Source organism: Micromys minutus (assembly GCF_963924665.1).
Source record: "Micromys minutus genome assembly, chromosome: 3".
Lineage (NCBI taxonomy): Eukaryota > Metazoa > Chordata > Mammalia > Rodentia > Muridae > Micromys > Micromys minutus.
In genome coordinates, this window is record NC_137972.1 from 59,652,951 (window position 1) to 59,679,068 (window position 26,118).

General features: G+C 39.4%; 1 protein-coding gene across 2 annotated transcripts in view; it reads left to right on the plus strand.

Annotated features, from left to right (window-relative positions):
- HERC2 (HECT and RLD domain containing E3 ubiquitin protein ligase 2) overlaps positions 1 to 26,118 on the plus strand; it is a 162,655-nt gene that overhangs the window by 39,174 nt on the left and 97,363 nt on the right. For both annotated transcript variants that reach the window (XM_080914641.1, XM_080914642.1), the window contains exons 14-25: positions 43 to 156; positions 3,968 to 4,219; positions 6,742 to 6,935; positions 9,169 to 9,369; positions 13,097 to 13,325; positions 13,427 to 13,551; positions 14,676 to 14,854; positions 17,518 to 17,702; positions 18,313 to 18,468; positions 19,220 to 19,405; positions 24,326 to 24,496; positions 25,051 to 25,154. In XM_080914641.1, the coding sequence (XP_080770767.1) occupies positions 43 to 156; positions 3,968 to 4,219; positions 6,742 to 6,935; positions 9,169 to 9,369; positions 13,097 to 13,325; positions 13,427 to 13,551; positions 14,676 to 14,854; positions 17,518 to 17,702; positions 18,313 to 18,468; positions 19,220 to 19,405; positions 24,326 to 24,496; positions 25,051 to 25,154 (2,096 nt within the window). The remainder of the gene's footprint in view (positions 1 to 42; positions 157 to 3,967; positions 4,220 to 6,741; positions 6,936 to 9,168; positions 9,370 to 13,096; positions 13,326 to 13,426; positions 13,552 to 14,675; positions 14,855 to 17,517; positions 17,703 to 18,312; positions 18,469 to 19,219; positions 19,406 to 24,325; positions 24,497 to 25,050; positions 25,155 to 26,118) is intronic.

Consider the following 26,118-nt stretch of genomic DNA (forward strand, 5'->3'; position numbering starts at 1 on the left):
TTTTGAGAGGTGTTTGAGAATGACAGTTGTATCTGTTTCAAGGCTCCAGTGAGGATGAGGCCATTCCAATGCTGGTGGCTGGACTCAAAGGACTAAAGGTCATCGATGTTGCATGTGGGAGTGGGGATGCTCAAACCCTGGCTGTGACTGAGAACGGTACGTAGAGCTTATGCTGCCCTGGACAGTTTCTTAGGGACATAGGTGGTTGTTGTCTGAATGAGTGAGTTTTGGAGTTGTATGAACCTCCTTAGTTTGCCTTCTCTGGTTGGTGAGTGTATTGGTTACTTTTTTGTTGCTTTGATAAAGCACAATAACCAAGGTAACTTGTAGGAGGAAGAGTTATTTTGAATTATGTTTCCAGAGGATTAAAGTCCTTCATGGCTGTGAGATAGGCAGCTGGAGCAGGAACTAGAAACATCACATCTTGAATGTAAGCACAAACTGAAGAGAGCAAACGGGAAGGAGGAGTAGCTTGTTCCTCTTGGAACCTGCTTGCAGTTATGTGCTTCCTCCAGCCGCTTGCACTTAACCCTTCCCAAGACAGCAGCTGAAAACCTAGTGTTCAGATGCCAGAGATAATGAGAGAGATTTTTTTATCCAAATAGTAGGATCTCAGCGGCTTCAGCGAAAAGGCCCAAGAATTTCTCAGGACTTGGTTCTTGAAAAGGGGTGGCTGCCTAGAGGCTATTGAATTCTGAATTGTCACTGTTAGTATATTGCCTAACATTTAGCATCTGTTGACTTACTCTAGCCAATCTTTCATAGTCTTTGTATACTTTACAATCTAATGTATCTTATTAAATTGCTGCCTTTTTCTTTATGTGTTATTGGTGAGACTGAAATTGTATTTTTTTGTTTGTTTGTTTTAGTACTGAGAATCTTGGTTTCAGGATTTAAGTACTCTACCATTAAATTAATTTATTTAGTCATAGTTAGTTAATTTTTGTTTATTAGTGAGACAGGATCTATTGCTAAGTAACCCTGAATGTGTCTGAACTCATTTTCCTCTTGGCTTAGCCTCCATAGAGGGGGGGGGTCACAGGCATTTGTCATACACAGCACGTTGTACTGGCTGGTTTTGTGTCAACTTGACACAAGCTGGAGTTATTATAGAGAAAGGAGCCTCAGTTGAGGAAATGCCTCCACGAGATCCAGCTGTAAGGCATTTTCTCAACTAGTGATCAAGGGGGGAGGGCCCAGCCCATTGTGGGTGGTGCCATCCCTGGGCTGGTAGACCTGGTTCTATAAGAAAACAGGCTGAGCAAGCCAGGGGAAGCCAGCCACTAAGTAACACCCCTTATGGCCTCTGCATCAGTTCCTGCTTCCTGACCTGCTTGGGTTCAAGTTCTGACTTCCTTTGGTGATGAACAAAGATATGGAAGTGTAAGCTGAATAAACCCTTTCCTCCTCAACTTGCTTCTTGGTCATGATGTTTGTGCAGGAATAGAAACCCTGACTAAGACATGTATCAAAGTTTCATTCATTTTTGACTAAGACACACATATGTATGTATGTATGTATTTATATACATGTACGTATATGTATATACATATACATACATATATGGAGAAAGAGAGTTCATGTGATCATGTAATGGTTTAGGGTTGGTGGTCCAGAAATTGCACCCATTTTTTTTCAATGAATTTGTCTGTCTACATAATGGTCTCACTTTTGTACCTTGTCAGTCCTTGCATCAACTGGGGAATTTCTTAGTCTGTTTCTTTCTTATAGAGGTTGTCTTAGGGTTTTACTTCTGTGAATAGATACCATGACCAAGGCAACTTGTAGACAACATTTAACTGGGGCTGGCTTCAGTGGTTCAGTCTATTAGCATGGCAGTGTCCAGGCAGGCATGGTGTAGGAGGAGCTGAGAGTTCTACATCTTCTTCTGAAGGCTGCTAGTCCTAGACTGACTTCCAGGCAGCTAGGGTGAGGGTCTTAAAAGCCTGCACCATAGTGATACACCTACTCCAATAAGGCTACAGCCTGGGCCAAGTATATACAAGCCATCATAGAGGTTGAATGGCATGTAGAGAACTGACTATTGCGGACGTCTTTGGTGTAAGATAAACTCTCTTCTCAACACTTCCATATCCACCTAGAGCCTACGGTTGATACATTTCCATTTGAGAATCACTGTGCTTCTGCTGCCTTTTGAATTCTACAGAGAGTAGTCATCTGAAAGATCCCTTCATTATTTCTAAATGTCCACTGTTGAATGAGTCATATTTTACAAAACTGTCAACTAAGACGGTTTTGTTTTGTTTGTTTTGTTTTGTGACAGAACCTTGCTGTTTTGTCCTGGGGATGCTACCTTCCTCAGCTTTCTGAGTGCTGGGACGACCTTGTAGGAATGAGACAGTTCAAGGCTAGGTTACCCAAGCTGTGCTTGGGTTTTATCCTTGGTATTCCTTGTAAAATTTTGTGAGGAAAATGCTGGAATGCTAAGATGTTTGACTTGGAATAAGTCACAAACTATAGATACTGCTCTTGTCACACTTGTGCTTTTTTGGTGCAACTCTTTTGGAGAAACATTTCTTTTCCTTTTACAGCTTTCTCTTGTGTGTAACTGAATAGTACCCCTACCCTGATAGGAAAAAGATGAAGAGGGGGGTGATATGCTCCATGGAGGTTCAGTAAGGCATGGGGGCAAGGTGGGTACCACTGGGGAACCCATGTTGGGAATCCCTTCCCCCTGAGGGACCAGCCACACGATGGTATAGTAGAGAATAGAGTTTATTCAGGGCATGGGGAGGGGAGTTAAAAGGGTGGTAGGGGCAGAGAGAGAGAGAGACACAGAGAGACAGAGAGAGACAGAGAGAGAGAGGCAGAGACAGAGATAGACACACACAGAGAGACAGACACATAGAGACAAGAGACACACAGAAATAGACAGAGAGAGAGACACAGAGAGAGACAGAGAGAGAGAAGAGGAGTAGAGAAACAGAGGCCAGCCATGAGTACTTGGAGAGAGGGGAGAAGGGAAAGCAGAAAGGAGGGACAAGGGGGAGAGAGCAAGAGGGCAAGAGGTCAAGAGAGAGAGGATGGGGCAAGCAACTCCTTTTATAGGGTCAGGTAATTGTAGGGCAGAGCATACCTGGGTATTGCCAGGTATCTGTGGGGTGGGGTATACCTGACTGTTGCCAGATAACTGTGGATTGGGGTTTACAGAATCCCAACAACCTCAATTTACTGACGTTTTGCAAATTATTCAGCTCAGTTTTAAAGATTACTTTTGTAATTGTATTGTATCCTTTTATGCCATTTAATTAAATTACTTTGCAGTGACATGTGCCATGGGAAGCACTACAGTGTCAGGGACACCACAGTGTAGACAGACTGCAGTGGTCAGTAAAAGGCAGCATTGCCACACACTCCAGTGCTCATATCTTATGGAGCAGTGTGATTTTATTCTATGTTTAGAATTTAGTTGTAGCAGCATTGGTCCCAAAAAGTAAGAGTCAGAACATTGTTTTCCATTTAATCTAAGTAAAAAGAAACCCCAGCCTTTACTTTTAAAATAAGATTTATTTATTTTTATTTTATGAGTATGTGTGTTTTGCCTTTAAGTATGAGTGAGGTGTGTGTGTGTGTGTGTGTGTGTGTGTGTGTGTGTGTGTGATACCCAGGCCGGGCAGAAGAGAAGGCTGATCTCCTGGAACTGGAATTCAGGATGGCCCTGAGTGCTGAGGGAACCATAGTTCTCTCAAGAACATCAAGTATTCTAAACCACAGTACTATCTCTCTAGCTCTTGTTTACTATTTCTGAATTGCTAATATATCAATCTTAAATATAAATTAGATTACATTTAATCATAATCTGTGTAGTATTGACTATATATATGTACACATACAGGTAAGATTGATTTATGTGTTTTACAGATTATATTATTTTCAGTCATTTAAAACTTGCATTGTGTTGTACAATGGTTTTTACATAAATGTGTTTGTAACTTGTGTTTTCTAGGCCAAGTGTGGTCTTGGGGAGATGGCGACTATGGGAAGTTGGGTAGAGGTGGAAGTGACGGCTGCAAAACCCCAAAGCTGATTGAGAAACTTCAAGACTTAGATGTTGTCAAAGTGCGCTGTGGAAGTCAGTTTTCTATTGCTTTGACAAAAGATGGCCAAGTTTATTCATGGGGAAAAGGTGACAATCAGAGACTTGGGCATGGAACAGAAGAACATGTCCGTTATCCCAAACTCTTGGAAGGTTTGCAAGGTGATTGCATGAGTAAAACTAAACCCTCAAGGGTCTATTCTTTAGAAATCTTCAGATTTCTTTCCTTACCTTATACCCATTGAATGGAGTGTCATTTGAAATACCTTGATAGCTATGAATAATGGAAGGTGGCTTATCTATTTTAATAAGCATCCTAAAATTATTCTCATCAGATTTAACTTTTAGTTCAATTATTTTTTTGTGCTGTAGGATAACAGCAGGAAGTAAATTTCTCCCGACTTGGTCTGCTGTGACCTTGGTTTTGGTTGTAAGGTATATGTGCTTATTACAGAACTGTCTAATGTGCATTGTGGATTGAGTGGGGAAGGGAAGTGTGTGTGTGTGGGTGTGAGTGAGGGTCCTCTGTAGTGTGGTGCTCCCTGTAGCATAGAGGGTGGACTGCTTCTGAGACACCCTCACATCCTCTTAGGCACTCTTTCTAGGAATGGCATGTTTGAGAAAGAGCCATTAAAACCATGGACTTTATAAAGGGAAAACCCTACATTTTCCCCATAATCTTTGCCTAATGGGATTGTAGGTTGTCTCCACACTGCCCTACAGCGCTTGGGGTGGGGGATGGGGGGGGGCTGGTGAAGTAAGTACAGCCAAGTTGACAAAGCAGAGACGGGTGAGGCCAGGGATTCTGGCAAGGTCGGTACATGTATGTCTATTGGGCCCTTTGGTATTTGATTTAGTTCGGAGTGAAGAACATTCTTCTTAAAGGGCTAGCTTATTAATTGTTAATAACTGTGCTTCCCTAAAAGTTTATCCAGAGATACAGGATTTGGTCTGCATTTTCTTTTGTGGACTAGTTTAGTGGATTCTTACACTAATTCATTTTCCTTTCTCTCTGTTTCTTTAATGAGAGGGTTTGGAAATAGGGCTTTTAAGTGAGCCTTGTCAGATCTTTGTGCATCAGTTTTATTTGATAGCATGTTAATACTTTTGTCAGTGGGCGTCTTCTGTGCTCATGAGGTGTTTATTTCCAGGCTTCTGAGATAAGTGGTTAAATAACAGCTCTCTGTCTTTCAGAACTCCATTGGGATTCAGTTGGCCTCTTATTTACATTTTCCCCCATTCATACAGAAAATCTAGGTTTTTAGTTGTTAACTAATTTTTTAATACTTTACTATAGGAATATTTAAATTACTATTGATGTTAACTTACAGTAACTCAAACTTATTAGATAACACTTTTCTTCAGCTGACTTTATTGACATTATATGGAAACTCTGTGTTGATTATGTTAGATTTACCTACAGGAAAAGGTATGATGCTTTTCTAACAGTACACAAATAGAAAAATGTTTACATCATGTGACTCTGAGAAAAGAGTAGGCTTCCTTTTAAGAAAAGATCTTTAGTGGAGAGTATGCTTTGTGTGGTTACATCTGAGCTACTGAAGAAAAAAAAATCTACTAAATAAATATACCATTTTCCCATGAACGTAATTAAATGTCAGAATTAGTGGGGCAGGTGTTGGTGAGGTACTTCAACCAGTAAAGGTACTTGCTGTGCAAGTATAGTGATGTAAATTTGATACCTGGAACCCCATAAAGGTGGAAGAAGAGAACCAACTCTACATTGTCCTCTGACTCCCACTTGTGCACTGTGCTTTCTCTGGCCCAGGAATTAATCAGCTAATCAGTCAATAAATTAATCACGAGAATGTTTTGGTGGCCAAGTATGTTTAAAAAAGTTTCTCAGAAAACCTATTAAAAGAGCCAAAGGAGTGCTGCTTTAAGTATTGTCTCTTACCTTCAGAAAATCAGTATCTCCCGCCTCTGTCTCTCTCTCTCTGTCTCTCTCTCTCTGTCTCTCTCTCTCTGTCTCTCTCTCTCTCTCTCTCTCTGTCTCTCTCTGTCTCTGTCTCTGTCTCTCTCTCTGTCTCTCTGTCTCTGCCTCTGTCTCTCTCTCTCTGTCTCTCTCTTTCTGTCTCTCTCTCTCTGTCTCTCTCTCTCTCTGTCTCTCTCTGTCTCTGTCTCTCTCTGTCTCTGTCTCTCTCTCTGTCTCTCTCTCTCTCTCTCTCTCTCTCTCTCTCTCCTCCCTCCTTTCTTTTTAGGTTTTTCAGGACAGGGTTTAAAGCCATCAGAATTTCTTGAACAGTGCAACTGAATAAGTGATCAGGCTTTATTGTGATCTTCCTAGTTAATTACAGCGTGTATCTCTTTATGGTGTGTGCATATCTGTGTGTCTGTGTATCTTATCCTATATGAATAAGACTAGGGATATAAACTTAAAAAATCATACTGTCATTTTGAATAAAGTTCTGATAAGGAACAGAAAGACTTCATACTGTAGCTCCAGCTTATTTGTGGACTGTGTTATTAACAAATGATAGTTGACAAGACATGACATTTTTTAATAGCATAGTCAAGTCATGTAAATTGAGCCTCATATTAAAGGACATGTTACTTGTCAGAAGTTACTGTTGAATCCCTTTTGTTCTTCTGTAGCTGAGAGCAGATGTCCTTCTAGGAGAGCCATAGGCTTAATGGTGTAACTGTGTCCGTCTTTTCTCTAGGGAAGAAGGTGATTGACGTGGCTGCAGGCTCCACTCACTGCCTTGCTCTGACGGAAGACAGTGAGGTGCACAGCTGGGGGAGCAATGATCAGTGCCAGCACTTTGACACTCTGCGTGTGACCAAGCCAGAACCCACTGCACTACCAGGACTGGACACCAAGCACATAGTTGGAATTGCTTGTGGGCCTGCCCAGGTATTGACGACATAGTTAGGTTTGGTGTTTTGTACAGTTTAATTTTATTTTCCAAACGGTCACTGCTAGTGTGTAGAAATGCCAGTGTTAGTCCTTCTATCTTAACGGTTGTTCCACAACAAGTTACTACATTTAGTGTTTAGTTCTTTCAGCCATTTCCTCTGTACATGGTAGAGACAGCACATTCTCCCCTCTCCTCCTCCCACCCTCTATCTCCAGGTCCTCATTGTTAGCTGTGAGTTGCTTCTTTTTTGGGGAAGCACCCTAAATGAATGCTGACATTCTGTAATTTTTTTTTCTGACATTATGTAAGTTAAGTGGTTTTCATTTTGGAAAGTACTCGTTTTTTAATATTGACTAATCTCTGCATTACTGCTATAACTACTGGTCATGGTACTTTATCCTTTTGATGTTTACAGGTTTTACTTGCTAATATTTTGTTATAATGTGTGTGTGTGTGTGTGTGTGTGTGTGTGTGTGTGTGTGTGTGTACACGCACCATTGCTCAATCATGAGGATTATTGGCATCCAGCTTTCTTTGTGCTGTCTTCTTACTTGATTTCTATGAGACTAAAGCTGGCCTCGTGAAAAGAACTAGGGTTTCGTTCTGTTACAGCTGTCCAAGTAACGATAGAGAGCTTTTTGTGTTTTGTTTTTTTAAAAACCTTTAATCTTTTTTTACAGTCCAGTTGTAATCCCCCCTCCTGGCCTGCCCTTCCACTGTTCTTCATCTTATTCTCCCCTCCCCATCTCTAAGAGGATAGCCCTAGCCACCCTCTGCACCCCTGCCAAGCCTCCCCACTTCCCGGGGGCCTCCAGTCTCTAGAGGGTTAGATGCATCTTGTCTTACTGAGGCCAGACCAGTCAGTCCTTTGCCGTGTATGTGTTGGGGGGCTCAGACCAACTCATGTATGCTGCCTGGTTGGTGGCTCAGTATCTGAGAGATCTCTAGGGTCCAGGTTAGTTGACACTGCTGGTCTTCCTTTGGGGTGGTCTTCCTCAACTTTTTCCAGCCTTTCTCTAATTCAACCCCAAGGGTCCCTGATTCCAATCCATTGGTTGGGTGTAAATATTTGTGTCTGTTTCAGTCAGCTGCTTGTTGGGTCTCTTGGAGGGCAGCCATTTGAGGCTCCTGTCTGTAAGCACACCATAGCATCAGTAATAGTGTCAAGGCTTGGAGCATCCCCTTGAGATGTATCCCAATTTGGGCTGGTTGTTTGGTTTTTTAAGTATTCTCTGTATCCCAATTTGGGCTGGTTGTTTGGTTTTTTAAGTATTCTCTGATTAAGCATTTGAAGTCATATGCCACTTGGATACTAGTAATTTGTGTGTGTATGTGTGTATGTGTGTGTATGTGTGTCTATTGATGCATCTTTTTTTTTTTTTGCTTCAGCGTTTTCCCTAATTAGAGGTTTAATTTTATTGATCTCTTAAAATAATTACTTTCAGTTCATTTTTGCTGCTTACTTTTTTCATAATTATATTGTTTTTACCTCTTTTTTAAGTGTCTTTCATTTCAGCTTCCTTGGGCCCAGTCACTTAAAGTGGCATCCTGAGTCACTGGGTTCAGCTCTCCTTTGTCTCTATGCATTTGATACTATAAAATTTCCCTCTAAGTAAACTGTTTCTAGGAAACTGTTTTGTAAATGTCAGATACATTGTACTGATGGTATATTTGAGTTTCTTTTGTTTTTTTAAAGAAAGCTTTATTTATTTTATGTATATGAGTACACTGTCACTGTCTTCAGACACACTGGAATAGGGCATCAGATCCCATTACATATGGTTGTGAGCCACCATGTGATTGCTGAGATTTGAACTCAGGAACTTTGGAAGAGCAGTCAGTACTTTTAACCACTGAGCCACCTCTCCAGCCCTTGAGCTTCCTTCTTAGGAAGGTTGTGAATACACTAATATGCCTTCTACTCAGAGCTGTTGTACTTGTAAGGGGGTTGAGGGCTCACTGCCATCCATTAATGTCGATTAGTAGCTTTGTGAGTGAAAACAGTTTGGAAAAAGCTTTATATTGTTTTAGGTGTAGAAATGGGGTGGGATGGTGAAATAGGAGAGGAAATTAGTTTATAAGTTAGACAGCCATGAATTTGGGGACGTAGAGGGATGAGTCAGTGGTAACTTCAGGTATTTTCATCACACTGAGTGGTAAGTCTCTTCAGTGGAATAGACTGTTGATGAAACAGATTTTATGGTAGGTTTTTTCTTTCTTCTTGCACAGAGCTTTGCATGGTCATCTTGTTCTGAGTGGTCCATTGGCCTTCGTGTCCCTTTTGTAGTGGACATCTGCTCAATGACTTTTGAGCAGCTGGATCTCCTGCTGCGGCAGGTCAGTGAGGGAATGGATGGCACCGCTGACTGGCCCCCGCCACAAGAGAAGGAGTGCATGGCTGTGGCAACGCTCAATCTTCTGCGACTGCAGGTAGTAATTCTTGCTGGTTTCCTGTCCCTTTATAATGCCGTAGGATGTCCTGAGTATATTCATGGGTACAAAATGTGTGAATTTCAGCCAGTTAGGTAAGCTGATGATAAAACATTGGAAATAGTTTAAAATAAGATCATGATGGAGTAATGTGCATGAGGCTTTCAGTACTTGATCTTGTTGTTTTTCCTGGAAATCAATCATTGCATGTAAGTATGTATACACAGATTCAGTTACTTCTGCCATGACTACCTTCCTTACATGCATATGGGGAGAGTATGCTTAGAGAAATGCCTGAGACAGTACATGAAATGGGGCAAATCCACTTGAGAGACCAGTGCTCTCTGGATTGTCTTTTGGACTGTGAAAGCTGTATTCAGTAAGTTTGGCTCCCTACATCAGTAACTGCTTTTCCACACATGGGTATGGAAATCACCCAGCCTTTCTCCTAGTCTGTCTGTCTTACCTTTGTAGGATGATCCTAAACTGCCTTTTCATTAGATTAGTACTAATAATATTAGTACTGTTATTTTGTGTTTCTGAAAGAGAACATTTTCAATTAGAGTTTTAGAATATTGTCTGATTTTGAAAATATGTTATTGTTGCAATAAATATTAAATAATAATTTAAAGTTTAGCTCTCTATCAGCCCTGAGGTCTCACTCCTCAGGCCCAGTTTTAGTTTTATTTGATATTTACTGCAACATGTTATTTTTTAAAATTATGTGTGTGTGTATATATATATATATATATATATATATATATATATATATATATGGGTATGCAAGCTTTAGGAAATGGTCAGATTTTATGGATTATAAAATAGTAACAAAAGTACCTTAGGGGTAGTGGAACAGTATAATTATTTTTTAATTTTAATAGAATTTTTAAAGATGCCATACTTAAAATATAGTTCTTTGTTTTCCCAGTAGCCAGTTAACTTTGTCACCATTCCTAATATACCCTGTCTTTTGGGATCAGATCATTTCCTCAGATTCCTTCTTGTAAAGGCTTTATTTTTCTTTCATCAGGGCATGTGAGATTAAAGTTTGAAAAACATTTGCTTATTTTAGCTTTTCATTAAGGTTCAGCCTTTTAAATTGGGGGGGGGGGCGCCCTCTCAGTTCTAGGAATAACCTATGGCATCACACATGATAAGCAGGTGTTTACCACTCAGATGTGCCTTGGCCACAGGTCATCTCCTTTTTAATTAGCACCTGGAAGATGTTCTACTGAAAATAGGTTTCCTAGTGTTGATGAGAAGTCATTCACTGGTACACTTGATCCTTTGGAGCTAATATGTCTTTCTGTTTGGTAGCCTTCAGCTGTTCTGTCAAGGTGAAGCTTTTCTAAATGTAACTTAAGGTTATGGATGTTACTTAGCCTGAGAGTTCATGTTCTCATTAACTTTGAAATTGCTCTCTACTTTTAATTTATGTCCCTCTAGAGAATGCCTAATAAATATGTTGGGTTCTTTATTGTCCCACCTTTTATACCTTCGATAGTTTTAAATCGCTTTGTCTCTTTCACCATTCAGCTCTCAATCTTACTGTTCTAAGTGGTTTCCTCATTTCTTCAGTTCAAAAATTGTTCCTATATCTCAATAGACCCTGTTACTGAATTACTTAACAATTATTTATTTGCAGTGCTTTATAAGATGGTGGTTTGAGCACATTTTTCTAGACCCATGCAACTGGAGCCTCTGTACACAAACAAAAAATTTAAGTATTAGTGCAGGACCTGGAATGCAGAAGGGGCACAGAAAAGCTAAAATATTTTTGTCTCCTGGTGTAGTATTATTATTATTATCATCATCATCATCATCATCATCATCATCATCATCATCATCATCATCATCATCATCATCAGTGGTGGTGGTTTGAGACAGGGTTTCTCTGTGTAGCCCTGGTTGTCCTGGAACTTGCTCTGTAGACCAGGCTGGTCTCAAACTCAGAGATCCACCTGCCTGTGCCTCCAAAGTGCTGGGATTAGAGGTGTGCGCCATCACCGCCCTGTTTATTTTTCTAAGATTCATTTTTATTACTTTTGTTTATGTGTATTTGTTTGTATGTTTATATGAGTGTATGTGTGCTCATGTTTGCCAGAAGAGGTCATTAGATTCCCTGGAGTTGGAATTATAGGTCATTGTAATCAGGAGGACATGGCTACTGGGAATGAAACTGTGTCCGAAATTTATAACTGAGAAAACTGCTGAGCCATGGTTCCAGTCACAACCTTGTTAACACATTTTATATTGCATTTATGTGTTTATGTATTTGTGTGTGTGTGTGTGTAGGGTAGGGGTTAACTTGTGGAACTCAGTTATTCATGTACCGTGTAGGTCCTAGTTTAAATTCAGGTTGTTAGACTTGGTGGTAAGTGGCTTTATTGGCTATGCAGTATTACTGGCTCACTGATCCTTAACTTCTAAGAATGTTTTTCATATACTTATATGTACTTTTGTTTTTTTAATTACCACCATCTCTAGGGATATAATTTTCTTTGACAAAGATTCCCTCATGTTAGTTTGTTGCGGATAATGCCTGTTTCTTTTCATAGTGGCAGCAGTTTCTCTTTGGTTTGGTTCGGTCAACCCTAGAAGACAGTTTTGTATTTGCTTCTGTTGTGTTCTAGGGTTTTACAGCCTATAGTGGAATCAGGTGCTCCTTTGACCTCTGATATCTGTGCTTAGATGGGTAGTAGACTGTTGTCTTGTATCTACTCGAGGGCAGGCTGGCTCCCTGGTTTCTTGTGCACTAGAAACTTTTCATAAGAATAGTGTGGCACCCTGTCACAGTAGGCTGGCAGATTTCTAGGGAAAGCTCAGATTTAGTAGGTGGTTGTGAGGAGCTTGGGAGCTGCTCTTGTGTTGATTGGATGGCTGATCTAAAGCTCTGCCTGGGCCCTGCTCTATGAAAGCAGAACCTCTGGTGCCTACCTCGGCAGTGTCTTTGTTTTGCCCTGAGGACTTTGCTTGTGTGCTGTAGTTGCTACCTAGTTTCAGATGGCAGATGGTTCCAGGCATGTTCTGTTGAGTGCAGACAGTTGGGGATTACACTGAGTTATTTAGTCCTTTGTGCTGATCTTGTAATTTGCAGTTGCGAAGTCAGAGCTAGGTAAGACATTGTTTTTGTAAAGTACTTTTACAGTGAGACTTCCCAACTATAGTGGTCAAAATTTTTAGTAGTTTAAAAATTTTTATGTAAATGTCAATCTAATTTGAAAATTAAAAATTGAAGTGGTTCCAATTTTAAACTTTTTCAGTGTTAATGTGATTCTGTAGCTGGAAAATTAATTGTTTGCTAGCTACTCTATGTGAAAAAAAATTAAAATAATGTAGCTGGGCATACTGGTGCTTGGATTTAATCCCAGAACTTTTGAGCCAGAGCTGGGTTGGATTTCTGTGAATTCAAGGCCAACCTGGTCTACAAAGTGAGTTCCAGGACAGCAAACCAAATATGTATAATTTATGTCCAGGCTACATGTATAACGTGTATATGAAGCACAAATAAAGTTTGTGTAATACACGAGTTCTATGAGTTACCTCCAATGTGTGAAAATATTCCAATGTCTGAAACATTGAAGCATTTTGGATAAGGTATATTAACTTGAACAGAAAAGTTTATATAAGTAACATTTTGAATTAATTTTTATTCAGTCTTTTATTAGCATTGGAAAAATACATTTGCTTTTGGATGTTCTAAATAATTTTTTTTTCCCTTTTATAGTTGCATGCTGCCATTAGTCACCAGGTTGACCCGGAATTCCTTGGTTTAGGTCTGGGCAGCGCGCTCCTGAACAGCCTGAAGCAGACTGTGGTGACCCTGGCCAGCAGTGCAGGGGTGCTGAGCACTGTGCAGTCAGCTGCCCAGGCTGTGCTGCAGAGTGGCTGGTCTGTGCTGCTGCCCACCGCCGAAGAGCGGGCCAGGGCACTTTCAGCACTCTTGCCTTGCACAGGTGAGCGCTTGTTAGGTGAAGAACTGGGTGCTGACACGAATGTGGGGAGGGATATCGCTAAAAACAAACCGAACTAAACAGAGCAAAACCCCTCTTTTCAGTTTCAGGCAATGAAGTGAATATAAGTCCGGGCCGTCGATTCATGATTGATCTTTTAGTCGGCAGCTTGATGGCTGATGGAGGATTAGAGTCAGCTTTAAATGCAGCCATTACTGCAGAAATCCAGGTATGGCCCTAGCAGTACAGAGGAGTCATTGGATGATTTTACTTAATGTCCAGTTGAGATTGAAAACTGTGTATTTCCTGACTATAATCATTGAAGAACCCAAAATGTAAAGCTTGTAGTTACATACAAATTTTTAAAATTTAAAACTCTTTGCTTTTATTTGTGATAAAATAATCCCACCTTAAGTGTCTACTTTGATGAATTTGACAGATCCTTTCATCATATAGATTATTTTCATCACCTCGGAAGATCCTTGTGTCCCTTTGCTTATAGGCTATCTGCCTTGAATGTCATGTAAATGGGTTAGCAGGTAGTGGCACCTCTTCTTTTGTCTCAATTGATGGTTTTTGTATTCAGCCACGTCACAGTTTATGTTACTACTTTGTTCTTATGATTGAGAATTCTTTCATTTTTTTATTGTTGATAAGTACTCCATCGAATCATTGTAATACTTGCTTGTTTCTGGTTTTAAGTCTCCTGTGATCATTAGGATCATTAAGTTCATTAGGGGATATTTTATGATACTCCACTTGTAAAGTGATTCAAAGCTTCTTCATATCCTTTCTTCTTACCCATGCTTAGAACCTTCTCTTCACTCTAAACTCTATCCTAGGTAACCTTTGGAGTAAGTCTTCAACAGCTAAGCACATTCCTCAGGCTTTAGTGTTAGATTTCACTAAATGTTTATAAGAGCTGCAACTCTTTTCTGACTCTGTATGAGTCATCAAATATGTAGTATTTGTCAGAATTGGTTGCAAAGATTTTAGTGTCTTGAGGCTGGAGAGATGTCTCGGCAATGAGAGTATTGGTTGTTGCTTTTGCAGATAACCTTGATTTGATTCCCAGCACTCACATGATGGCTTATAGTGTCTAACTCAAGTTCTAGGCCATCTGATGTTATCTTTTCATCTCTGCCAGCACTGGGCACACATGTTGTCCAGACAGACATATAGGCAAAATACTCATATACATAAAAAAAGAGAGTAATATATTTTAAACCATAGCAGTCAAGAGGTGGGGTTTCTGACAGGTTCTACAGGCAGGTGTTCTCTGTGTGCATCTGAGGCTAGGACTGGTGTCCTAATGAGGTCACTGTTCACCAGTTTGTGTTTTATGGATTTCAGGATATAGAAGCCAAAAAAGAAGCACAGAAGGAAAAAGAAATTGATGAGCAAGAAGCCAATGCCTCCACATTTCATAGAAGTAGAACTCCTCTGGATAAAGACCTAATTAATACTGGGATCTATGAATCATCTGGCAAACAGTGTTTGCCTTTGGTTCAACTCATACAGCAGCTTCTTAGGTAAGTAGTATGGCTGTGTTATATTTTAGTTCACAGTTACTGTTTGAAACATTTAGTGAAATCTAACACTAAGGCCTGAGGAATGTGCTTAGCTGTTGAAGACTTACTCCAAAGGTTACCTAGGATAGAGTTTAGAGTGAAGAGAAGGTTCTAAGCATGGGTAAGAAGAAAGGATATGAAGAAGTTTTGTATCACTTTATAATCGGAGTATCATAAAATATTTTTAAAGAATATTTTTATAAGCAAGGAAATGCAAATTGTAACAATCATGACAAGGTTATATTATGTTTACATTTTTTATTTTATGTATGTTGATGTTCTACCTGCATGTATGTCTGTGTGAGGGTGTAAGAGTTCCTAGAACTGGAATTTCAGATAGTTGTGAACTGCCATCTGGGTGCTGGGAATTGAACCCAGGATTTTTGGAAGAGCAGCCAATGCTCTTTAACTGCTGAGCTATCTCTCCAACCTGGACAAGGTTACTTTATAAAAGGTTAATCCTCATTGTCATTAGCCAGGGGACACTAAAGAAACCCTGTCACGAAAAACAAAACAGAAAAAAAGACAAAGCCAGAAAACCTTATAAGACAAACTTATAATATGCCTTTTAACTTAAATTAAAAATGTAATGAAAGAATAGTGAGTGGTTCTTTGGAAAGCTGGTTTCAGAGGTAAGGATAAATGAACTTAAGCTGTCATCAAAAGTTAATCTTTGGGAGGGCCGAAGCCAGACATACTTGGATGAAAAAGATAATTCAAAAAGTCAATGAACCACATTTGGGAGCTGGAGAGATGGCTCAGCAGTTAAGGCTACTCACTGGCTGCTCTTCCAGAGTCTAATTCCCAGTTTAATTCTCAGTAAGCACACAGTGGCTGACAACCATCTCTGGTGTGATCTGATGCCCTCTTCTGGCATGGAGGTGTAGAATACTCATACACATAAAGATAAATACATCGTTTTTTTTTAAAGAAAGAAATTACATTCTTAACATTTTGCTCTCTGAATCTAGGCTCTTTGTTTTTTATGCTCTCAGTTTGGGGAGAGGAGGCAAAGGCTCTTCTATAACCAGCTTGGCCTTGAATTTGCTATAGATAAGTGTGGCCCTGAACTTATGAGTCTCCCACTTCTTCCTCCTAACGTGCCTAGATCGTATTTTATATTCATAAAGAAAGCGGAGCTCTACTGGGCTGGCCCAGGCAGTTGCCCAAATAGCAGGAGACAAGGTTCTGGCAGCAGCTGTGTCCATATTTGCCATAGGTAGGGTGCGAGTTCCTGCTCGGTTTAGTGGTGTAATTTCGGTTATTCAGTTTTAAAACTAATTGCTATTGTCAGTGTTAGTAATAAAGTGATAAAATTTTCTATGATAAAAACCAGTAGAAAGTGCTGTGCAGCTAGGTGTGGACTCAGTGGTAAAGTGCTTGCCTATCATACACGATGCCTTCAATCTCTAGCATTGAAAGAATAAATACACACACACAAACACACACACACACACACACACACACACACACACACATGCACAATACTATACTAAGTTCATTTGAGTGTGTTAGCTTTGTGTCACCATGAGAAATTCTCAAAGAATAAACAAAAACATTATTTAAAAACAGAGGTGATGCCTAAGATGAGTAGAAGTTCTTAGGCTGGTCTTCTGGGGACCATGGTAGGTGTTGGTAGCTTCCATGTATTTCTGCCTAGGGCTGCTGGGATAAATCTGATTTGTGGCAGCCCTGGAATCAAGCTTGACTTTGGTTCTTTCTGTTTTTCTTCAGTTTCCCCCCCTGTTCTGTGTACCAGAGTTGTGGTTACTTAAGTAGCAAGCGTTCCAGCTGGTGTTCCCTCTTTCCTCTAAACTGATTTCATTCTGACCTTAGTTACACCTTGCTTATGTAGATAATAGCCTCATCCCCCCCCCCCCCCAAAAAAAAAAACCCCAAACAGACAAACAAGCAAACAAAATCAGTTAGTCCATGTTGCAGGATCTCATTCTAGCATCCTGGTTCTGATGCCCCTCCACTTCTGACCCTTGTTGTTTCTACCTTTGTTCCTTTGTATTTGGCTCACAGAACAGGAACTTCTACTACATTAAACTTGGCAGAAGCTCATGACTTTCTTTCTCTCTTCTTATACTTGAGGCTCAAGTCATGGTACAAAGTAGGAACTGAAGCTGCTGCTCCTTGCTGTGGTGTTTGGGCACTGTATTCTAATCAGGGGCAATTTATACTGATTTTAGTATTCCTTCCTGTGTGCTCTGTTCAGAGGATCCCCATGTGCCATCCTTCAGCAGGCACTGAAAGTAGACTTGCAAAGGCAGTGCAGTGATGTGGCTCATCTTGGCTTTTAGAAAAAATAATATTTATATCTGAAGTACTGCTTTGGAGAAAAAGCAGTAAGTTTTGCTTTCAAATGTTCAAATAGAACTTTTCCTTTTTGAGCAACATCCGCTCTTATTTCTTGTCATTGATGTTCTGGTAGGACTTTATTGATCTTTGACATCAATAAAGTTTGGAAAGAGGGTGTGCTTGCTGCATGCAGATCCACCTCATACATTTGGTGGGTAACTTAGGTATGGTCTGTGCTTCTGATAATTAGTTCATGTAGAGTTCTGTCCTTTGCTTTTTAACAGAAAACTTTGTTTTTTGCACTCTCTTCCCTTACTTAGGAATATTGCTTCTCAGACTGTAGCCAGACTGAAAGATGTTGCTCGCCGAATTTCCTCGTGTCTGGACTTTGAGCAACATAGTTGTGAGAGATCAGCTTCATTGGATCTGTTACTGCGCTTTCAGCGCCTGCTCATCAGTAAACTTTATCCAGGAGAAAATATTGGTCCAATCTCAGATACTTCCAGTAAGTTTTTTTTAAAACTTGAAAGTGTCTTGTACTTTTGGAGCTTTTACATTTTTTGTTTGTTTGTTTTTTGTTTGCCAAGAATGTATATCCAGATGTGGTTCACAAACTATATTAAATGTACCAATTCGGGAAGCTACATTTTATCTAGTTTTTCGAGCATATATATTTATATTTATACTAACCACTTTAAGGATATGTATTTATAAAAATTCATTTTTATGTACGTGAATCCTTTATCTGCATGTATATGTGTGCAGCACATGTATGCTTGGTACTCACAGAGGTCAGAAGAAGGCTTCAGCTTTTCTGGAAATGGAGTTACGGCTCTAAGTTAGCATGTTGGTGCTGAACTTTCTCTCCAGTGGTGGAGCATTATTATTTCACTTCATTGTCTAAACATTTAAATTCTTAAGGTTATCAGGCATGCAATCAAATTCATTATCCCTCTAGTTCTATGATACAACAAAGAGCCAAAGGCTGAGTGTAAATCATTATTTGGGTAAATAGGTAAACAATCTCTTCTTGGGAGTGGGATAGCAGAACAGCTCACTTACTGGAGAAAGTTGTTTTTGTAATGAAAATGCAATTGTCCGAATCTTCTCTTAAGGTCCTGAGCTAATGGGTGTTGGCTCTTTGCTGAAAAAGTATACCGCCCTAGTGTGTACACACATCGGAGACATCCTGCCAGTGGCTGCCAGCATCGCTTCCAGCAGCTGGCAGCACTTTGCAGAAGTTGCTTGCATAATGGAAGGGGACTTTACAGGTACCTTTTTGTATTGTTTCTCTCCTCTCCTCTCCTCTCCTCTTCTCTCCTCTCCTCCCTTCCCCTCCCCTCCCCTCCCCTCCCCTCCCCTCTCTTCTCGTCTCTTCTTTTATTTTCACCTTTCTTGTATTTTGACTGGACATATGTTAACTCATTTATTATTTTAGGAGTCTGGTGAAAGGTATGGTGGATGTATCCTTTACTGATAAAACTGTGTGTGTTCAACTGTATACATTTGCTAGTCCCCTTGTCTTTTTTTTCCTTCCCACTTTCCTTCTTTTCCTTTCTGTTTTTGTTAAGTAACCTGGTAATGGAATCTTATAATTCAGATGGAAATGTATCAAAGTGAATGCTTAAAATTTAATTTCATTTTGACTGCATAAAAATGAATTGCTACTTTCTGAATCTTGTGCTAATTTTGTGGGATGAAAGCATTATTTTGTAGGGCTTATTTTCAGATGGTAAGAATATCACCAAGCATACTTTTCTGAATAAATCACATAGAGGTAAAATAGGTTTGTGTTTGAAGTCCATGTGTTATGGAAAAATATTTATGTCCCTTAAGAGTTCAGTCTTAACCGTTGTACTGCTCTCTTTAAAAAAATGCCATGCTAACAGAAATACTCTAACACATAGCTTTCCTTATTCTGTGACACAGAACTTATTAATTCTGTTTGTTGTTGTTGTTGTTGTTTTGTTTTTTATAATTGAACACTGTAAAAAGCTTAATGACTTTTTTATTTAAATATAGGTGTGCTCCTTCCAGAGCTAGTGGTCTCCATAGTGCTTCTGCTCAGTAAAAATGCTAGTCTAATGCAAGAGGCTGGAGCGATACCTTTGCTTGGAGGTCTCTTGGAGCACCTGGATCGTTTCAACCATTTAGCACCAGGAAAAGATAGGGATGATCAAGAAGAGTTGGCCTGGCCTGGAATTATGGGTAAGCTATCTTCATCTAAAGCTCCTTCACTGAGGGAAGTTTTATTTTTGTCTGCTATAACCCAGTCTTTCCTTTCTGATTGGAAGAATTTGAAAAAGTTAGTCTAATTACTGCTATTTTCATTGATGGCCATATGAGTGGGAATAGACTATTATCTAAATAAAAGATTTAGGTTACATGTAAGAGAGAATTTTCATTTAGTAGTTGAACTCTGAAATTTAGAAAGTTTTCAAAAGCCCTTTCCTGAGTGGTATTTCTAGAAGTTACTATTAGGTGCTTAGCTATAGAATAGCCTAGCTGGGTCTGACTTCCTGAAGTCATTCATGGTGTTTCAACATTGGTAAACAGAGAATTCTGTATTCAATTGACTATGTCTTTGATTATTCAGTTCCCGGATAAAAGACACACAACTTTAATATATAATAAGCCTTAATTAGCACTAAAACTGGACAGATATTTACCCTCTCTGCTATTAGAATCTGTTTTCCCATTCATAACCCAATTTAATAATTTGCCATGTTCCATTTGGACAGCGCTTAACTTTAATTGGCTAGCCCTCATGGCTATATTTCTATGACACCTTCCACATGGTGGCTTCTTTCTTTTTACACCTTCTCTTCTGGTGGTCTCCTCATACTCTAAGCCCAGGGGATTCCCCCCACCCCTACTCCATGTTTTTTTTTTTTTTTTTTTTTGCCTAGTTACTGACTGTCAGCATCTTTATTTAGCTAACAGGAGCAAGGTCACATTGTACTTGTAGACTCTCTCCGTCTTGGGAGTAGCCATGCCTTGGTGGCTAGTATTTATCATTATAATATGTATCAAAAGATCAATCCTCAGTAGTATAGTAGCAAGTTGAAGCAAAACCTTGACTTCTCCGGTTTTGAGCTGTGGAATATATGAAGCTGAGACTAAATCATTATTCTGTGTGATTCTGGTGTCTTGGTGTCAGAATTAGCCAGAATTGTGAATCTGTTTTCATGAGAGCTCTTGCTAGCTGATTTTTTTCTTTTCTCCTTTACATGCTGACCTTTGTACTGTAAGCTTAAATCAGAGCTGACAGAACTCCTGAAGAAAATCACCTTGGATGTCAAATCAAGTTTTTTACATTTTTAGAAAATTTATTTTTAAATGCAGTTAAAAATGATCTCAGTTCTATTTTTTTATTTTTATTTCAGAGTGAACTGTGTTGCCCTTTTTGTTTTCTCTGCTAAATTTAAATAAGAGCATGAATTTGATCAAATTTTATTTATTTTAAAATTTTTTCTTGATTTTTAAAAATATTTTTATTATTACTTGTGTGTGCATTGGTTAGGATGTTGAGTGATGGTGCATGTATGCTAGAGCATGAATGTGGAGGTCAAAGGAAAACTTTGTGGAGTCAGTTCTCTTTATTCATTTGCACGGGTTCTAGGGATATACCTCAGGTGTCTGGCCGGTGTGGCATGTGCCTTTATCTACTGAACCTTAGAGCCTGTAACTTAACACTAGGGATGCTTTAAAAAAACATATGGAAATATTTTATAAGCTTCCAAAATACATGTATAATGCTCCTCTTAGTAACCATTGGTTGCCAAATAAAAAGCCCAAATGCCACCTGTGGGAGATCTTTTCTCAAGCAGTTGTTCACTGATGTCCCAGAGACCCCTTCAGAATGATACAGGTTATTGCTGTTGCTCTTGGTTACCCCCAAGAACTTGGTGGTAAGACCTTATTGCTGGGGTTACTACACACATTAGTCACAGGATGTGAATAACTCAAGCTGGTACTGGTCACGAATCTTCCTGCTGGCTAGCCATTATAGTACCTGAAGATATGTAGACTTGGGGTTGGGATGGGGAGGGAGTCATTAACATTCTTAACCCAGTGATGAACCATGTGAACTAAAGTAACAATTAGTTACTTTACCTAAAGTAACAATTACCTACTGGGTACAAAAATGGCAGAGATGCTGTATAAGGCTAACAGTTGTTGGATGGATTTAAGGCTTTTTCTTAGGAGGAAATGTATCTCTGATATGTTAGTCTGGTCAAGAAGCCATGGCTGGGGAGTTTATAGGAAACGGTGAACCTAGTACTATTGTTTTGCTAAATGGACACAGTATCAAATTGCCCTATAAGGGTATATGTCAGTATCATTGTGATCTATGGGTAGCTCTCACACCTCTCCAGAGAAGTTTCTTTGTGCTGTGGATGGTAGTTGAGAAAGAAGCTTGCGTGTGACTGGTTAACGTACAGAGCACAAGGTTCGAGTGTCTGTGGAGTGCACAGCCACATATTGGATGTCTGTCTGAGTCTGTACCCACTCCAAGACTCATGGCCCATCTTGGGAGAGGGTGTAGATATATTTGAAGAGCCAGTGAGGTTTGGGAGGACCAGTGTGAAACAGACGTCCAGACACAGCTGAACTGTTTCATTACAAAACTCATAGCACCAGTGGTTGCTTACACAAGACCTGTGAAAGATGAGGGTATTCAACATTGTAACATGGATTGTGAAGGGGTTCCTAATGCTTCACTCCTAACTGAGGAGCTATGGATAGTTAATGGTGTCACTTGTCTTTGTGGATATGGCAGGTGCCTAGACTTCAGTAGAAGACTCCCATACTCATGAGTTAACGTGGGCAACAAAATTTGGACTCGGTAGATTATTAAAAACAAAAACAAAAATTCCCACGAATCTAAGTGGGAGTGGAGCAGGTGGGCCAATATCTGGGAGAAATTGGAGGAGAGAGGGATAAAAATATACCGTATACATGTGTGAAATTCTCAGAAGAATTATTTAAAATGTTCTATTTAAGAATAGGATTTTTCATATGATATACTTTGATTATTATATTTATTAAATTTTCCTGCCATATTCTAGTCCCTATCCCACCAGATTCTGTTTTTTTTCCTAAATTAATCTTTTACCCACTTTTCTCTCTTTCCCTTTCTTCCCTTCTCCCTCCTCTTTCTTTCATGGCCCACTGCATTTAATGAGTGTTGCCTTCTTGAGTGTTGGTAGGGGGTTATTTACTTAAGACAAAGGCCCTAAGTGGCTACACTGTTGAGTAAGTAATTCCCTCTCTCCCAGCAGCTACTAATTGCATTATTTGCTCAGGGAGAGTTGGGGCCTTATGAACCCCTTCCACACTCATGACATACTGTTGATGGGCCCAGTCTTTGTGCAGGTAGCCACCACTGCCACCACTTCTGAGAACTCATGGACACCACATCAGGCATGTCTAGAAGATAGTTTCACAGCATTCCTCCCCATTCTGTCCCCATACTGTTTCTATCTCCCCTGCCACCTGAGGAGTAAACATGGGAGTTCTATGTCCTGTTTAGGGCTGAACACTCAACAGTTACTAAAAACTATCTTTAAAAACTTTTGTTTTACATATGTTTATGCAACACACACAAATACGAAGATGAGCTCTGTGTGCCATCTGTCTAGGTTAGGCATGGAAACATGGCAGTGCTGTTACAAACCCTGCATCTGGGAAGGTGTTCTCTACAGGATAAATGCTTACTACTGTTGACTTAGCAAGTACACATTTGCCCCTGAACAATTCAGTTTTTAAATTTTGTCTGTTCTTGGATCTCGTATGAATGAAACTGTACAGTTATTCTTTGAATCTGCCTTCTTTTCCTCAGCATTAGGTCTCTTAGCTTTATGTTGCCATCAAGTTCTCTTTTTATTACTATATGTGATATATCATGATTTGACCATTCCACTGTTTATTAATTGTACTTGTTGATTCCAGGTTTAGGTTACAGCAAGGTTTGGTTTGTACATTCATGTGTTGTTTGGTGGAAGTACTCGTTTCTAGATGTTTACTTCAAAAATGACAGGTTTTTGTTTTCTTTTTGTTTGTTTTTTGTTTTGTAGCTACTGTGCTAGCTTTCATCTCCATAACTCAAGTTTGAGGAGTTTTGTACTTCTTCAGGACCTAGCATGTTTCCTTTTTGGTGGATATACTGTTGTTTCTTACTGTGGCTTCCTTTTTTTTCTCTCTGTTTTGGTGCTGAGGATGAATCAAGTAGGGTCTTACACACCCTTGGCAAAAATTATACTACCTCTGCCTATAGTTTTGATAAAGACTTTTTTTTCCAGATTACTACTCAGGTTTAATATACCTCTGCATGTGTGTTAACCAGGTGAGCATTCTCTGTGCAAAGTGCCAGCTTAAGTCTTATTCACATTTTTCTTCTTTTTAAAGTAATTATATACTTTGCATCCAATAAGCCTTTGGCTTTGTTTTTTGAAGAAGTTTTTTCTTCTCACTGTTTTTCTGATGAACAAAAATGAGCATTAATGACATCAATTTCTTAATGTTTTGGTTGTTCATTGTGCCTTAGAAATGCTTTCTCTGGGATGAGAGTGATTCAGGAAAAGCAGTGCACGTATAAGGGTGGGGTTGGATCTCCATCACCTAAAAGCCTGCTGGTAGCCAGACACAAAGGTGCCTGTCTTTAATCCCCATACTCCAGAGGCAGAGATCTGAGTTTGAAGCCAGTCAAGGCTAGATAGTGATATGAGACCCTATCTCAAAACCAGAAAGAAAAGAAAAGAATCCTAAAAAAAAAAAAAAAAGCCTAGTGGGTGTGATCTCAGCTTCTTGAAGATGGAGATGGGAACCCCTGGGCAATCTGACTAGCTAAACCAGCCATGTTAGCACCAGACTCAGCAATAAGTAACAAATTTGGTCCATTTCGATCTAAGAAGACAACAGACAACATAATCTACCTCTGACTTCCTTACACCTAGATACATGAATAAATATATACATACCAACACATGTGTAAACATGCACACAACACACCATAAACATGCAAAAAAGGTATTTTCATACTCAAGTTTTCATCTGTATTATGTTGTAAAGTTTTATTGCTTGACCTTTGATTTGATGACTGAAGGCTGGTTTCTCTTTCTCTAGAGTCATTTTTCACTGGTCAAAGCTGTAGAAATAATGAGGAGGTGACACTGATCCGCAAAGCCGATTTGGAGAACCACAATAAAGATGGTGGCTTCTGGACTGTAATTGATGGAAAAGTATATGATATAAAAGACTTTCAGACACAGTCATTAACAGGAAATAGTATATTGGGTAAGATGTCACTTTTTATTCCATAGTTTAAAATTACATGATGATTTTATGATTTTAAGTAAACTCCGCAGTTCATGAATAATTTTTTAAATCTAGCTCCAGGTTTAATAAAATCTGGGGCTTTGGTTCTGTCTTCACAAGTTTAGTGGTAAGTTGAAGAATTTCTCATGCTTTTCTTCTTGTTGTTTGTTTTATTAATTTAATTAATCAATTAATTTATTTATTCATTTATTTTTTGAGATCCAAACAAGCTTTCTTTGTGTACCTCTGGCTGTCTTGAAATTCTTGTAGACCAGGCTGGCCTTGCACTGACTTTGTTTCCCAAGTGCTGGGATTAAAGGCAGATGTTGTCATCATGCCCAGCCTCCCATCATGCATTTTTATTTTCTAGTACTTTTTAGAACGTGTTCTAAGTTTTGAGTTGCCCCAGGCAGCCTGGGAGAGTGGCAGATTCTTCCATGCCAGCAGACTCACGACCTGTCTGCTGTCTATGTACTAGAACTGACTGAAGAAATTGCATTGAACTCATACTGCTGTTTCCCTTTTCATTTTAGCTCAGTTTGCGGGGGAAGATCCAGTGGTAGCTTTGGAAGCAGCTTTGCAGTTTGAAGACACGCAGGAATCTATGCATGCCTTCTGTGTTGGCCAGTATTTGGAGGTGAGGCTGTGTGCCTGCTTTGTGTGAAATAATGGAGGTGCCCTTCTTATGTGCCTGTTATGGTATGACTTTTTACCTAGTCATGCTAATAGTTGGACATGTTTATGTTGGCTTATAGGATTTCTGTTTTAGTAAAATAATTTACATTTTATGTGTTAAGGTTTTTTATATACAAGTTTTGAAGAATTATCATGTCAGAAATAGAGAAATGTGCCCCCCCCCTAAAGACATTAAACTTTGGCCTTATAGTTTGTCTATTTAGAACCCTCCCCTCTGTCCCTGGGACAGGTTTCGTTTTGTTTTTTGTGTTACCCTGGCTGTCCTGGAACTTGATCTGCAGACCAGGCTGGCCTCAAACTAACTCACAGAGATCCTCCTTTCTCTACCTCCTGAGTGCTGGGATTAAAGGTTGTGTGCCGCCTGGCATAAAAATTTAGAAAAGCTTGCTGTTACTCAAACAAGTGATAGAACTGTAATTTTTAGAAAGAAATATGTTTGTTGCAAATTAATGAATATTGGAGTTAATATGTTTGGTTGACCTTCCAGACATCCAGAGGTAACAAAAGTCAGCAAATGCCATAAATGAGGCTAAAGCCATTTTATTTATGAAAGGGAAATGCCTGAGGTGCCTGGAATGTTTATGTAGTACACTTGATTTTTTCTTTTCTACACAGAATGGTTCCATGAGCACGGACACTGTTTCTGTGCACTCAGTGATTCCTTGTACTTTCCTGAAACATTATGCAGAGCCATTTTGAAATATACTGGATTCTTGAAGAGAATATTCTTGTTCAGTCATTTAACGATGTTTTTCCGCTCTTATGCCCCAGAGCTATTATTTGTTTGCTTTCTAGAGTTTTATATGCAGTTAATTGGTTGCTCTAACAAACTCATAGGATGTAGTAACAAGTACCTTTTGTACCTTTTTGTTCTGATTGTGATAGTAGATTTTAGGCACATAAGC